This window comes from Zootoca vivipara, chromosome 4, assembly GCF_965207765.1.
Source record: "Zootoca vivipara chromosome 4, rZooViv2.hap1.1, whole genome shotgun sequence".
Classification (NCBI taxonomy): domain Eukaryota; kingdom Metazoa; phylum Chordata; class Lepidosauria; order Squamata; family Lacertidae; genus Zootoca; species Zootoca vivipara.
In genome coordinates, this window is record NC_142587.1 from 41,050,200 (window position 1) to 41,065,251 (window position 15,052).

The 15,052-nt window shown below is 41.9% G+C and overlaps 1 protein-coding gene across 3 annotated transcripts in view; it reads left to right on the forward strand.

Annotated features, from left to right (window-relative positions):
• PTCHD1 (patched domain containing 1) overlaps positions 1-14,672 on the forward strand; it is a 49,110-nt gene extending 34,438 nt beyond the window's left edge. For 2 of the 3 annotated variants that reach the window (XM_088668710.1, XM_088668709.1), the window contains exon 4: positions 11,058-13,456. In XM_088668710.1, the coding sequence (XP_088524836.1) occupies positions 11,058-12,712 (1,655 nt within the window). In that variant the 3' untranslated portion in view covers positions 12,713-13,456. Of the gene's footprint in view, positions 1-11,057 lie in introns of all 3 variants that reach the window. The other variant, XM_035114412.3, reaches the window with a different exon arrangement.
• The last annotated feature ends 380 nt before the right edge of the window (positions 14,673-15,052 follow it).

Genomic DNA, 15,052 nt, shown 5'->3' on the forward strand with positions numbered 1-15,052 from the left:
CTTTGAGCCTCTTAGGCTTGCCAATCAGAAGGCTGGCAGTTCGGATCCACCCGAAGGGGTGAGCTCCTGTTGCTTTGTCCCAGCTCCTGCCAACCTAGCAGTTTGAAAGCATACCTGTGCAAGTAGATAAATAGGTACCACTGTGGTGGGAAGGTAAACAGTGTTTCTGTGCACTCTGGTTTCCGTCACAGTGTTGCGTTGCGCCAGAAGCAGTTTAGTCATGCTGGCCACATGACCCAGAAAGCTGTCTGTGGACAAATGCCTGCTCCCTCGGCCTGAAGCGAGATGAGCGCCACAACCCCATAGTCGCCTTTGACTGGACTTAAGCATCCAGGGGTCCTTTACCTTTACATTTACCATTTCATGCACACAGACCGGCAGCTTCCCTCACATAAGCACATGTACATGCAATACCTCTTCTAATACACATGTGGTACATTGGTTAGAGTGTTGGAAAAGGGCCTGGGAGATCAGAGTTCAAATCCCCACTCAGCCATGAAACTCACTGGCTGACCTTGGGCCAGTCACAATCTCTTTGCCTAATGTACTTCACAGGGTTCTTTGGGAGATCAAATGAGTAGAGCAATGGTTTTCAACCAGTGTGCCATGACACCTGGGGTGCCTAGAATGATGATCGGGGTGCCACGGGCAACATTGGCACCTGTCCCTCTTTCTTTCCTTCCCACCCTCCTCTGATGCCCTCTCACATCTCTGTCTCTTTATTGCAGCAGCCTTGGCTATAAGCTCTGCAGGCGAATGGTGCCTCTAGGAGGCACCTCTCTTCAGGGTGGGTGGGGGGCACTCAGAGACCAGGGACAGCAGCAGTAGCTGCCCAGAGGACTCTCAAAGAGAGGGAAAAGGAGAGGAGGTTGAGGGAACACTCCACAAGGGAGTGTGTTTGAAAAAGGGTGAGAGGCTGCCAGCTCTGCAGGCAAGGGGTGACATAACTGGGCTCCTGAACCCCACAGGGGTGCTGCAGATAGAATATAGTTGGTCAAGGGAACCATGGACTACTGGAGTAAGGGGAGACTCGTGTGCCACCTTGAGGTCCTTAGAGAAAAGAGTGGGCTATAAATGCAATAATAACAACCGAGACAGATTCTCCTTTCTCTCCCTATCTCGTACACATGCACACAACTGCTGACTACAAACGTTAAGGCCTGAAAAGAAAGGGGAGTAAGAATGCCTTTCCCCCTCCTCCAATTGCTTCAAAATAAGTAGGATTTTTATAGATTTGCTCCTCTCACACACCCACAGAGCCAATAGTTTTCTCCTGCTTCTCTCTCAATATACAAGCACTCCTCTCTCCCTGCCTTTCATGCATGTGCAAGCACCTTCCACATGTACAGTGTTTGAGCAGCAGCATCTCTGTCTTACACATTAATACAAAAATACACAAAACAGGCATGCAGTAGCATGTCTCTCTCATTCATAGACACAGATACACACAAGAGATGCTGCCTTTCTCACATCACCTTGCTTCAGCTGATGCCTGCTCCGTCTAACAATAGTCTCTGGCTTACCAGGGAGGAGCCTAAATCTTCAAAATGGAATTGCTTCCAGATGACCTGTTTATTGAGCATTCATTCTTTGATTGTAGGGAGGCTAGGTGACATTGCATCAATGCAAGTGTTCTCCTGCACTTTCGAGTGCATTTCCCCATCACTTTCCTTATTATAAAAGGTAAAGGGACCCCTGGCCATTAGGTCCAGTTGCAGACGACTGTGGGGTTGCGGCGCTCATCTCGCTTTACTGGCCGAGGGAGCCGGCGTACAGCTTCTGGGTCATGTGGCCACCATGACTAAGCCGCTTCTGGCAAACCAGAGCAGCGCACGAAAATACCGTTTACCTTCCCGCCAGAACGATACCTATTTATCTACTTGCACTTTGACGTGCTTTCGAACTGCTAGGTTGGCAGGAGCAGGGAACCAAGCAACGGGAGCTCACCCCGTCGTGGGGATTCGAACCACTGACCTTCTGATCAGCAAGCCCTAGGGTCTGTGGTTTAGACCACAGCGCCACCTGCGTCCCTTTCCTTATTATGGAAAGTCTTAAATTTGAGGGAAGAAGGTTTGTTGCACAAAACCTTCCAAGCAACTTGTAACCAGGGTTTTTGTTCCACTGGAACTTACAGGAATTCAGTCCCGCCACCTCTCAGGTGGGTGCCACTGCCATTCTAAGAAAACTGGGGAGGCATTCATGGTGAGTTCTGGCGCCTCTTTTTCTAGAAAAATACCACTGACTACAACCATGTAATCTTAATTTGCTGCTATGTGACTGGAACCCACCCCAAAATAGTGACAGTCTGAAAGCTCCCCCCAAAATACCGCAAGGTAAATTCCCAAAAGAAGACCTATAAAGGGTAGAGGGGGGTGGTCATGTTTCACAAAAGGCACCCTTGTTAATAAAAACTATATTTATGTGGCCATTCTTCATTTAGATTTCTCAATTATTTGGCCAGATTGTACCTCTTACCAAGTAAATTCTCAGAACCAAATCTCATATGGATATAACTAATCGTCTTGAACACATGATGAAAGTATTTTCAGGTTTTCTAACAGTAAAACACAGAAAAATGAAGATGCTTTGCTGATCCTGTAGCTCCATATTTTTGGTAGGCTTGCTCCCCCATCTCTATCACTGCCTGCAGATATACAGAAGGCTTAAATAAGCTGTCATGTCAATTTCACATCTTGGAATTTTGTGAATAAGACAATCTCTTCATCTCTGTTGCTTGGAAATGGGATATAACACTAGGAAGGGATTACAGAGAGATTGTGGTGTGTGCGTGTGCGTACACACACAAAATTCCCTTTGGACTAAAGTTTGGATAAGCCCTCAGTCAATTAAAATCTTATTTCTGCTGTAAACTAATTTAATATGAGTAGGACTATTGGGAATTGTATGTGGGATGTGTGTGTTTGCTGACTAAAATTTATTTATATTTCTAATCTTCCTTCTTCCCATGGCTCAGGGCACATAGTAACGATCTAAAAATATTCGGTAGTACAGCACACAACAAAAGACAATGAAAGCAACATAAAACAGGCAAGAAGAGCAAGGGTGGTCGATCTGATGCCCTCCAGATTTTGCAGACTACAAATCCCATCACTCCTGACCATCGGACATGCTGGCTGGGGCTGATGGTCACCCCTGAACTAAAGCGTCACCATGTTCATCTTGGACTATTCAAGGCTACTCCCTAAAAGCGTATAAGAATGGCACTCATTCACACAAGCTTAAGTGAAGTTACCGTATATGTTGCAAGCTGTGAATGGATTTGCTGCCTTTAAGGCAGCTGGAGCGCCTTCTTAGCAGGAGATCAGAGTTGCAATTCAAAAGCACTTCAGCAAGCACAGATTTAGTGTTTAGCATAGGATATTACACTTACACACACACACTTATACTGGCAGATTCAGTGGTCTTGGAGGATCTAATAATTACCAATATCTTGAATACTTGTTTGAATTTGGGTCAGAATTCAAAAATACTGGAAAACTAGATTATAGATTTGTCGCACTGGTTGCCTGATATCTTCAGCTGTCTCTTGGGTAGTCATTATTTATGTATGTATTTGTATTCACAAGTTCTGAGTTGTGTACACTCGAGTGCATTATTGGGGCCCTGTTATAACCCATTAAGAAAACCATGACTTTATAGCTCAAGGTGGAAGATGTACTGTCTTTATACATCTCCCATTAGTTGGTTAGGTGGGATAACAAACACATAGATATTGTAGGGGAGGGGGGCACCATTCACAATATTTGGTTTAGATTATGATTCAGCATTTTGAAAAATAGCCTGCTTCGGTCTGAGGCATTTTGTAGCCCGTCCAATTCAGCTCAGGGTTCATCCAAGGGTGCTTCCCTATTCGGTATTGGGAAATTTAAAAAGGCTATACTGTAGTTTGTTTTCCTTTTGAGAGGAATGAATGAAATTTCCAGACATACTAGCCCCTTCAGGATGGCTAAAGCCTGACAAATTATAAGCAAATGAATCCAGGAGATTTTGAGTTGGGCACACTATGTTAAAAGGGGGGGTTACAAAGTTACACTTGTAACTTTTTGTTTTTGGACAGAATTGGATTAAATTTGCAAGCAGTGTCACCCCTTCTGAGGGCATTAATACCTCCAAAATTAAGAGGGTTAGCTGTGGTTTTCTGGTAAGGAACCACCCCCTGGGGTCTTCAGATGAAGGGCAGTATACCAATTTTAACAACAACAGGAGACTTCTAAGGGCAAGGGCAAAATCAAACCTTCTGCCAGGATTATGAAATGTGTCTTCCTTCCCAAGTACCAGTCATGTTGCCTAGCAACACACTATTATTTTCCACATTCCATGTTGCTAACCCATTTGTCGGCCTTTAACTCATGTATCTGTACATTAGGCATTTTATGAGCTACACGTGTGGACTCATTCGCCTCTGCTTCAGTATTCTATCCCTGCCATCTTTCTACACCCTCATTAATACAGCAACCTGTACATCTCTCCATGTACAGAACTGGGGCCTTATGCCACATTTGTGTTAAGGCAGGGATGAATTGGAGTTGCAAAAGGAAGCTGGTGAGAGGGAGGGAGTGGCCAGTGTAGGAAATGGCATCATTGTCCCTCTCTGAGGTCAGGCTTCTGGATCAGTAGCAGAGGGGAGTGATACAACCGAGCTCTCTGGAGTAAGTAATGTTGGGGTTGAGTGGAGGCAGGGGGAGGGGGAGGGAATGGCCTGCACATCATGTTTCACACATTTTGATGTGAGGAAAGAGGAGATTAGATCCTACCTCCTCTCGTTACTATCTACTCATTTGTTTTTTAAAAATTAACAATTTCATACACTATGGGCTCACCCACACTTCAGATTTTCCCGTACTTTTTAGGCACAGGTCCAAGCAGTTTTTTCATTTACCCTGCTGCTTTCCCCAGGAAAACTTGTTTACCGCTGAATCGGAACAAACATCAATCCACAGAAAAACCAATTGGCATTTGTTCCGATTCACCAGTAAACAGCGGGTTTTCCTGGGGGGGAAGGCGGCGAGACAAGCAGAAGTATGGATGAGCCCTATGTTCTGGAAAACAAAACAAATATGTATTTGCATGATGACAGCACCTGAAGTATACCTGAAGGAGCATCTCCATCCCCACTGCTCGGCTCGGATGCTGAGGTCCAGTTCCAAGGGCCCTCTGGCAGTTCCATCACTGCAACTGCAGGTGAAACTACAGAGAAGCAGACAGAAGGCCTTTTTGGTAGTTGCACCTGCCCTGTAGAACATCCTCCAGGTAGATGTCAAAGAGATAAACAACTATATCATTTCCCATAGACGTCTGAAGGCAGCCCTGTTTTGGGAAGCTCTTGATTCTTCTTCTTGTTGTTGTTGTTGTTGTTTCCTGTATTTTTATTGGAAGCTGCCCAGAGTGGTTGGGCAACCCAGTCAGATGGGTGGAGTGTAAGAAATAAATTAGTAGTAGTAGTAGTAGTAGTAACTAAAGTTTTTTAGGCTGCAGTCCTAACACACTCACACATGCATGCTGAAGAACAGTGCTGCTGGCAGGTGAACTCTGATGCAGTGGATGTCCTGTCACTGGTGATGCAGATGGTAAGCTACCACCAGTGGTCCTTCAGTGGAAAGTCCATGAAATGAGGCATTTGTGGTGAGGACAGAGCACCAAAAGCTTAGGGATCTATTCCATCCTAAGCCCTGTGGATGCCCTGAAGGGCCCAATCTTTGGGTCCCTCAACTCTGGCAGAGCTGACATAGCAAATTAAAGTGGCATGGGAATGGTTTAGTTTAGAACAGCATATAAAAAGTAAATAATCATATTTGCAGTGCTCCAGCTAAAGAAGCCACAGGCAGACAATCAGATATGGTTCAGTGAGGTGGTGATTTATCCTCAGCTGATAGACTAGATCAGCCTTTGCCTGCCTGGTACGCTTCAGATTTTCTAGACTAAAATTTCTATTAGCCTCAACCAGCTCATGCTGGCTAGGGTGATAGGAATTGTAGTCCAAAATAATTAGCATCATTACCTCAGGTTTGCCTCAAAAATGTTAAGCATTAGTCTTTTGTCTAAGGGCAGCAGTCTTTCAAAATAAAAGGGACAATCTGATTTTGCTACCACAAAAGAAGGTAACAGTGTGACTTGGAAATATCTCCCTGAACTTCAGGGTTATTGATTTTTAGAGTGTAAAAAAGTAACGTTGTTGCTGCTGCTGTCATTTTAATTTATTGCCTGCCCTTCGCCATAAGGTCCCTAGTTAGCTTGCAACAATTAAATACAGTTTTAAAAACTTACAATTGCCAAACAACAACAACAAACAAACAAACATTGCAACCAGAAAAAATAGGTTGGGTCCTGAAAATACACATCTCATGTGTCAAAGGCCAGGATGAAGAAACATATATTTGAACCCCATGTTTGCCACCCAGAGTTCCATGATGGAAAAATGGAAATATATAAATGTAAAATAACCAACGCATTATAAAATAGATCATTGATGCACAATGGAGTCTCCCCAAACTTCCATCAATAAAGGATGAATTCACAAAACAGTTTAATACATTTTTGAGAGTGAGGCACTGAAAGTTTGTTTAAATTATCATGCTACTTCTCTAACAGATTACTACTACATTATATATAATTTAGTTGCAAAAAAGATTATTTAAAAAATATCTTCATTTGTATGTTGACTCTTCTTGCAAATCCCCATTCCTTCACTTCAGAAGAAAAGTGAGGTACATGATAAAAAACTATCCAAGGCAACAGATCCATGTTAATAAAAATATGAATTTGCTTCATAGGCCATTTCAGATGTTCTGATGAGGTTAATTTAACATACAAGAGAGGGCCACAAGCCAAGCACATTAGCTTCATTCCCGTGATGGAGGGCACATCCTGTACTTGAAGTACTTCCTGTGCATTTTGAGAATCTTAAGTTAGCTCTCAGTCAGAATGCTCGAAGAGTGCTTATACTGTATAATCATGCTCAAAACTGTTTATTTCTATTCAGGTAGCTCACTGAAAATTCCTCATAAGGCCATAGTCCTATGCACCTGTAACTCATGCGATCAGGGTGGAAAATACCAAATTTTGTTTAAATGCATGCTCCCCCCCCCCCAAAAAAAAGTGCACAGCAATTTGGATTTCATTGAGAGGAAAGAAATCTACTGGTGCTGTTGCATTTCAATTTAAAATCTGGGAAGAATTAAAATCATCATCTTTCCTTGATGGGCTACAAAGAAAAGATAGTTTTGGAGGCCAGGCTGTACTCCTCGTCCTGAACACTGCAGCTTTGCATATGGCAGCTCCCTTTGTTCTGTGGGGAACCCTCTGCTGAAGTGGATGGGCTTCCACCTCAATGTTCTCTGAAGATAATAATAAAGGATGTGCAGTGTGGGCCCCTTTCTCCCTTCTGTGAGGCTTCCTCATTTGTGGATCAGTTCAAGGAAGGTGGTTGTGCTTATCCTACAGCTAGTTCTGCACAGCTGGCGATATACTATGTGGTCTCTGCATTTGTGAATAACTCAAATATTTGACTGGCCTCCTGTACCTGCATCGTGTTGTGCTCTTCTACAGCCCCAGGGCAAGAACATGGCCTCAAATCAGAAAGAGATACCCTTTCAGCATAAGAAACCGTATCTGGTTAAAAAAGAAACAGTTCACTCGGACTGTGCAAAATGTCTTCCTTAAATGATACCTAAAAGTAGCCATGAAGTTACTACTTGGTGTTTAATGTCTGTTTAGATGGAGCTGAATTTATTCCTGAGAGTGGGAAACACACTGATGCTCAGCCCTAGGAAGAGGAGATGCGTCAGATACCTTCGATTGTTATTTTTTAAATCTTCCTCTGGGCTTCTCTTCTTCTTCTAGTGCTCTCCTATGCTTGAGCATTCCAGACAGCAAAAACTCCTCTCAGATTAGCCATTCTTTTTAAGCATAATCTTTTTGTCCATCTTGTGCTACCAAACCTTTTTATCCCCCAGCAGGTCAGATTTCTCCCTCTTTTCCCAGATAATGGATTATTTGTAGTTGAAGCAGTGCAGAAGTATTCTGAATCGTGGAGGAAATATGTTCCATGGAGCTGAAAAAGGAACAATCAAGAACATCCATTAAAAAGACCAATAAATCCTAATAAAGACAAATGGCCCATCAATATGAGGCAAAGGTGCAAGTGTTTGTGTATGCAGGGTTAGAAACGGAAGACATTTTTCATTGTTTAAACAAGAGGGAGAAAATGAACCTGCACACTTTGGGAAACCACTTGTGATTTTGCAATTATTATTATTATTTTATTCTCTGCAATTAATTGAATGATTTTGTTACTAGGCAAAGCCTTTGTACATAATTATGGCAGACTGCAACATGGCACCAGAAATGTAAAATATGCAGAGATTTGGTTGCAGAATACTTTGTTTAATAGCAGCCAGATTCATGTGGATGATACATAGAATTCTCAGACAGACATTTCCACAGCACTTATGAGAACTATAAAAAGGATTAAACCACTCCATGCCTCTTTTACTAAGCAAGCTGTTGTGGGTTTTTAAAAGGAGGAGAGAGGTCAGTATGCCTTTATAAAGACAGTGAAAGTGAACTTAATAGTTTTCCCTACTGAGAATAGAACATAACTATTTAAAACATAATTAACAATAGGATGTCAGTCACTTTTTTGTAGGATTTTATGTCTGGGGAGTTTCAGCGCTCCCAATTAGCTTAATGGGGCCACTGTGCTAGTTAACAAATTGACAGTCTTGACCTGCCTGGCAGAAACAACTATAAAGCAGTTTGGGAAATGAAGATGAATAGCAGAAGTCTCACTGCAGACAGGACCCAAATATCATTTTATATGTCTATTCATATTTCATATGACGGGATAACAAATGATGATGATCCTGTTGCATCCAAAATGGACAGGATCACAGACCTCACTCTTGTAAATATTGGGAAATTTGTGGGGAGTACCTTCCGATCCCAGCCACCTCTGTGCTCTCGAAGACAAGAGTGAACCTTTCAAAAGGTGAAATTACCTTTTACATAATCTCAGTAGGGGTTTTACTTTAGTTTAAGAGTACCTAAAGATCTGAATTTGAACTCTGGTATTATCAGATTGAAAACCTGCAGGACGGTTTTTCATGTGTATATTAAGCTGCCACCTAAATATGGTCTTCCTAATTCCCTCTAATTTTGGAAAATATTTATTATTAGATTTATATAGGTGTCCATCAACAAATGATCCATCAGATATTAGAGACCAAAAAAGTAAAATACAGTATCAAAATACAATATTTTTTAAAAAAAATTTAAAAAACACGGAAATGTGGCATTAGAAAGTCTCCTTTCTATCAGGGAAAAGTACAATTACCGGTAGCAGCTCAGTCTACAAAATATAACACAATTTCCCCCAGATATATTTCCATGAGCAGGGTCTTCAGCAGGGCTTTTGTATTGTTTCCTCCTTCACCCCCACTCCATTATTCCAGTATATGTTTACCTAAAGTGCTGGGTTGTGTTTTACTACTGGTGTTTTTGGATTTCCTCTGTTTTGTCTTGGGTTTATATTATTTTCAACTGTATTGTACCTAGATGCTTTTTATGTTTAAATTGCTTGTGTGAGCTGTTGTGAAAGGGGTTTGCCCTGAAAGGTGGCATATATACAGGAAGGAAGGAAGGAAGGAAGGAAGGAAGGAAGGAAGGAAGGAAGGAAGGAAGGAAGGAAGGAAGGAAGGAAACATTTAATTTTATTGAGATGAAAAAGCATTTGATAGAGTTGAGTAAGAAGCTTCCAAATCTTTTCATTTTCATATGTAGATAAGAATGATATATGTCACTACAGTGGTACCTCGGGTTGCGGACCCGATCCGTTCTGGGGTGCTGTTCACACCCCGAAAAGTCTGCAACCCGAGCGGCGCACCCGGGTCCGCCATGTTCGTATCATGAAAAAATCATGAAAAAATGCAACCCGCAGAGGACGCAACAGGAGGTATGACTGTAGCTGCCAGAATTTTGATCAATAATAGGCTTTTAGACAGCTGTCTTCTGTTTATTATTTAAGTTTGCTGTAAAAAAAAATCTGCAATAGCTGGCAAATAAAATATTTAATAAGGGTTTAAGACTGAACAATAAATTGTAAAACATAGCCAGCCATGCTGTCTGCCACTTTATAAATGAGCCATCAGTTTAGCAGTATCTCAAGTTATGAAATGAGAAATGAGAATGTCAAGCAATTTTTTTTAAAAATTCCCTGCCCCTCAAAATACCTGTGTGTGTGTGTGTGTGTGTGTGTGTGTGTGTGTGTGTGAGAGAGAGAGAGAGAGAGAGAGAGAGAGAGAGAGAGAGAGAGAGAGAGAGAGAGAGAGAGAGAGAGAGAGAGAGAGAGAGAGAGTCACAGGGTTAGGAACTTGCTTTAAAGACACCCACAGGTAGCTTAAATTCTCAAGACTACATGGACTTTGCTATTCAAAAGCAGGGAAAGAACCATCTGTGCATTCCAACTGCACACCCAGAACTATCTCTGATAATACTTAAAATTAAGCAGATTTGCAGGGATTGTATTGATTTGCATAATTTAGTCTGACCACAATATCAGAGTTTCCCTGCCACAAGCAAACAGGGGGGGGGGGAGGAAATCATTTTCTGTGCCATTACACACCCCTGTTGTTAATCTCTAATTGTTGCATCTTTTATAAAAAAATAGATTTCATAGATAAGTTCAGTGTTTTACTTCCATATCAGTTAAAGTTCCCTTAAGTTTGATAACTCATGAAGTGAAGACATGGCATGAAAAATGCATAATTTAGTTTTGAATTGAATAACTGTCCTCACTAGCATAATTCTTCCTGGCGACGACTTTGGCTTCCTCCTGGCATAGTTCATTACCAGCCCTGTTTGCTATGGTTCCATTGTGTGTGTGTTTTTTAATATTATTATTATTAAAATCCCTTGATGAAAACCACAACCACATGCACATATAAATGAATCCACCTTGGGACACATACTCCTTTACTGGTTTGTCCTTCCTTCCTGACTTTATGATGGCATTTGAACTGTTGCTTTCTCCTTTATTCCAGGGCATGGATTATATGGAACTTTTGAAATGTTGTCCTCCTGGAGGAGAACGAGGGAAGACCAACACGTGAAAGAGAGAACTGCTGCTGTGTTTGCAGACTCCATGCTCTCCTTTTCTCTCACCACTGCCATGTACCTGGTCACTTTTGGGATAGGTGCCAGCCCCTTCACTAACATTGAAGCAGCCAGGCTCTTCTGCTGCAATTCCTGTATTGCAATTTTCTTCAACTACCTCTATGTACTCTCCTTTTATGGTTCCAGCCTCGTGTTTACTGGCTACATAGAAAACAACTACCAGCATAGTATCTTCTGCAGAAAGGTACCAAAGCCAGACGTCTTGCAAGAGAAGCCTGCCTGGTATAGGTTTCTTCTGACAGCCAAATTCAGTGAGGACACGGCAGAGTCAGAGGAGACAAACAGCTATGAAAGCCACCTCTTGGTGTGTTTCCTCAAGCGTTATTACTGTGACTGGATAACGAACACGTATGTCAAGCCTTTTGTAGTTCTCTTTTACCTTATTTATATTTCCTTTGCCTTAATGGGCTACCTGCAGGTCAATGAAGAGTCGGACATTACTAACATTGTAGCAACTGCGACACGAACCATGGAGTATACTGCTGCTCAGCAGAAATACTTCAGTAATTACAGTCCAGTCATTGGGTTTTATATCTACGAATCCATCGAATACTGGAACATGACCGTCCAAGATGACATGCTAGAGTACACCAAGGGGTTTGTGAGGATATCGTGGTTTGAAAGCTACTTAAATTACCTTAGAAAACTCAACATATCAACGGGTTTACCCAAAAAGAATTTCACAGATATGCTGAGGAACTCCTTTCTGAAAGCGCCCCCGTTTGCCCATTTTTCAGAGGATATCATTTTCTCCAAGAAGTACAACAACGAAGTCGACATTGTGGCCTCTCGAATGTTCTTGGTGGCCAAGACCATGGACACCAAACGGGAAGAGCTTTACCATCTCTTGGAAACCTTAAGAAAGCTCTCCCTCAAATCCAAGGTCAAGTTCATTGTCTTCAACCCTTCGTTTGTCTACATGGATCGTTACGCCTCCTATGTGGGGGCCCCCTTGCAGAACTCCTGTATCAGTGCTTTATTCCTCCTCTTCTTCTCTGCGTTCCTGGTGGCAGACTCTCTCATCAATGTGTGGCTCACGATCACTGTTGCCTCAGTCGAATTTGGAGTTATAGGTTTTATGACCTTGTGGAAAGTAGAGCTGGACTGCATTTCTGTGCTGTGCTTAATTTATGGGATTAATTATACTGTTGACAACTGTGCACCTCTCTTGTCAACGTTCGTCCTGGGCAAAGATTTCACGAGAACTAAATGGGTGAAGAATGCCCTGGAGGTGCATGGGGTAGCTATTTTACAGAGCTACCTCTGCTACATTGTTGGTCTGATTCCTCTCGCAGCTGTGCCTTCAAATCTGACCCGTACACTGTTCAGGTGCTTGTTTTTGATAGCATTAGTCACCTTCTTTCATTGCTTTGCCATTTTACCTGTGATACTGACTTTTCTGCCACCATCCAAGAAAAAGAGGAAAGAGAAGAAAACTCCTGAGAACCGGGAGGAAATAGAATGTGTTGAAATGGTGGATATGGATAGCACCCGAGTGGTTGACCAAATTACAACAGTCTGACTTAGTTGGTTTGTTTTTCTTTTTAAAAACAAAACAAAACAAAACAAAAAAGCCACCCTAGATCTTACCAAGAGATGAAAATCATATTGATTATATAAACAATGGTGTTTGGATGTCTGTTTTCAAATTAAAACCAGTAGCATCCAAAGCAGTGTGTGAAGGGGAAAAAAATAGCTATACATTGATTGGCCTTCACATAAAAAGTACAGTGAAATTTACATTCACCCAATACAAAGAGAGTGTCAGTTTGGGTTGCTGCCTGAGATAAGAGAGTAGTAGAGTTGGGTTGGTGACTAAATAGCATACTGCTTGTGTTTGTCCTGCAGATGTTCCTGCCCTTGTGGCAAAATCCCAGCACATTGAAAGGTCAACTGTCAAGGCTGAAGGAGCAGTTAAGTGTACGTTTTGGACATCAAGGCTATAGGAAACTTTCAATACAGCAATAACTCAAGTCAGTGAGTCAGCTATTATGGATCTTAGCCATCACATCTAACTTCCCTTTTTGTTGCTTCCTCTCCCACTCCCTCCACCGCCTTTTCTGAATGGAAATGCATATGCAAGTTTGTTAAACAACAACAACCACAAAAGGCCAAGAAGATTTTTTATATATAAAAAAAATACATACGCAAGGGTAAAATACAGCAATCACTGTCAATGTAGGGTCATGTTGCACTTGCCTTCTTTTCTGAATCAAGAGATGTTTTAAAATGTAATCAACCCCCAGTATATTTTTTTAATATAACATAATTTTGTAGCATTTCTTTTTTTTCTTTTTAAAGAAAACAGGGGAATAATGATATGTATACAACACAGAGACAATTCTTGTTCTCTGATCCAGCTCCGCTTTCTGAATGTGTTTGTCTCATTTAGGAGACCTGGTTTACTGATGCTATATTTTGTAGCACTCTCTTAAATATGCTAGGGGGTCTAGTGGCAGAATAGAGAAAGGGTCTATTAAGAACTTCACCACCAAAATCCATGAAATAAGCCTCCGATGCCTAAATTTCACCAAGCAAATGTGAATGTTAGGGCTCTTTTTAAAATATGAGCCTTCACTCCAGGCCATTCACTAGTAATACACGTGATGAGGTTCAATGAGCAGCTTTACGTAACATGTAATGTGGGCTACGGCCCTCTGTCAGTAATTTCCATTTCAGTAATCTCGACTGTAGACCATGAGTCACGGAAATTAGGGGGGCCACTTTCAAAGAAGTGGCTTTTGAACTCTCAGTATTGCATCAAGTTTATGTTAAGAGCAGATGTCCTGATAATAATGGAAAACAATGGACACCACCCCTGCCCTTAATAAATAAATAAATGTTTGATACAGAAAACTAGAGGCAGGTGGAAACCAATTTAACAGATAAATTATTATTGCAATGATCTATGCCAGAGGAGTTTTTAAGATATTCCTGTCTCTTTCCTTATCTTAGCTAAAGCAATGCTACTGCCCCTTACAAGCTTTAATGAAAGTGTTAGAAACCAAATCTTACAATGCTGCTTTAGCTTCCATGCCACAGGAAAATATCCTGTGGATAGTAACCTGCAGGCCACCCCCACCCACCCCAGTCATCAACATTATTGCACTGGCATTGGGCAGGCTACACTGGGCAGCCACCCTTCCAGTCTTACCCTGTGATCTTCTTAGAGATCTGTTTCTTAGCCCTGCATCTGCCCGGGGGGGGGAACCTTTTGGTCATTGGAGCTGTGCTAGAACCCTTATGCGGCGGTACCAGTGACTGCTGCAGATCCAACACCGAGAATGAGTTTTGACCTCAAGATCAGTACAAGGAGTGTATTTGCCCTCTTCTTTTGGCACTGGGTCACTTAGGCCAGTTCCTATGGGCTAGTGTAGAGAATGGATCGGGCTATTAATGCCACAGCCAAGAAAGTGAACCAATGGTCTGGCTTCCCCAAATAATCTTTCAATAATAAAGAACATTTTTGTTAAGAGGGAAAAGTTAGAATGAGCTTCTGTGTTCAGATGTTATATACAGTATATAAGCATTCCGATTTCCCCCATGGAATCTGTCAAGGACTTAAAAGAGTGCACAAATTATCTCCCATACGTCTAGCTAACAAAAGTGGTCTCTCCTCAATCACAGATGTTTCCGATTGCCTGCAGTTTGGACAAACTTGGAGGATAAGCACACGAAGCATTTGCTGAAACAAACTAGTGATTTGGTGAAGTCTCTTTTGTTCATTTTCAGATATCCATCCAAGCCATTCTTGCTGCTCCGCTTTGATGGAGGAGCTTCTTTTGTTGCTGTTCAGCTGTTGGGTATCTGTATGTATGCGCAAGTTAAGATGTTTTGTTTCAATGTAAAGTATTTCGTCATT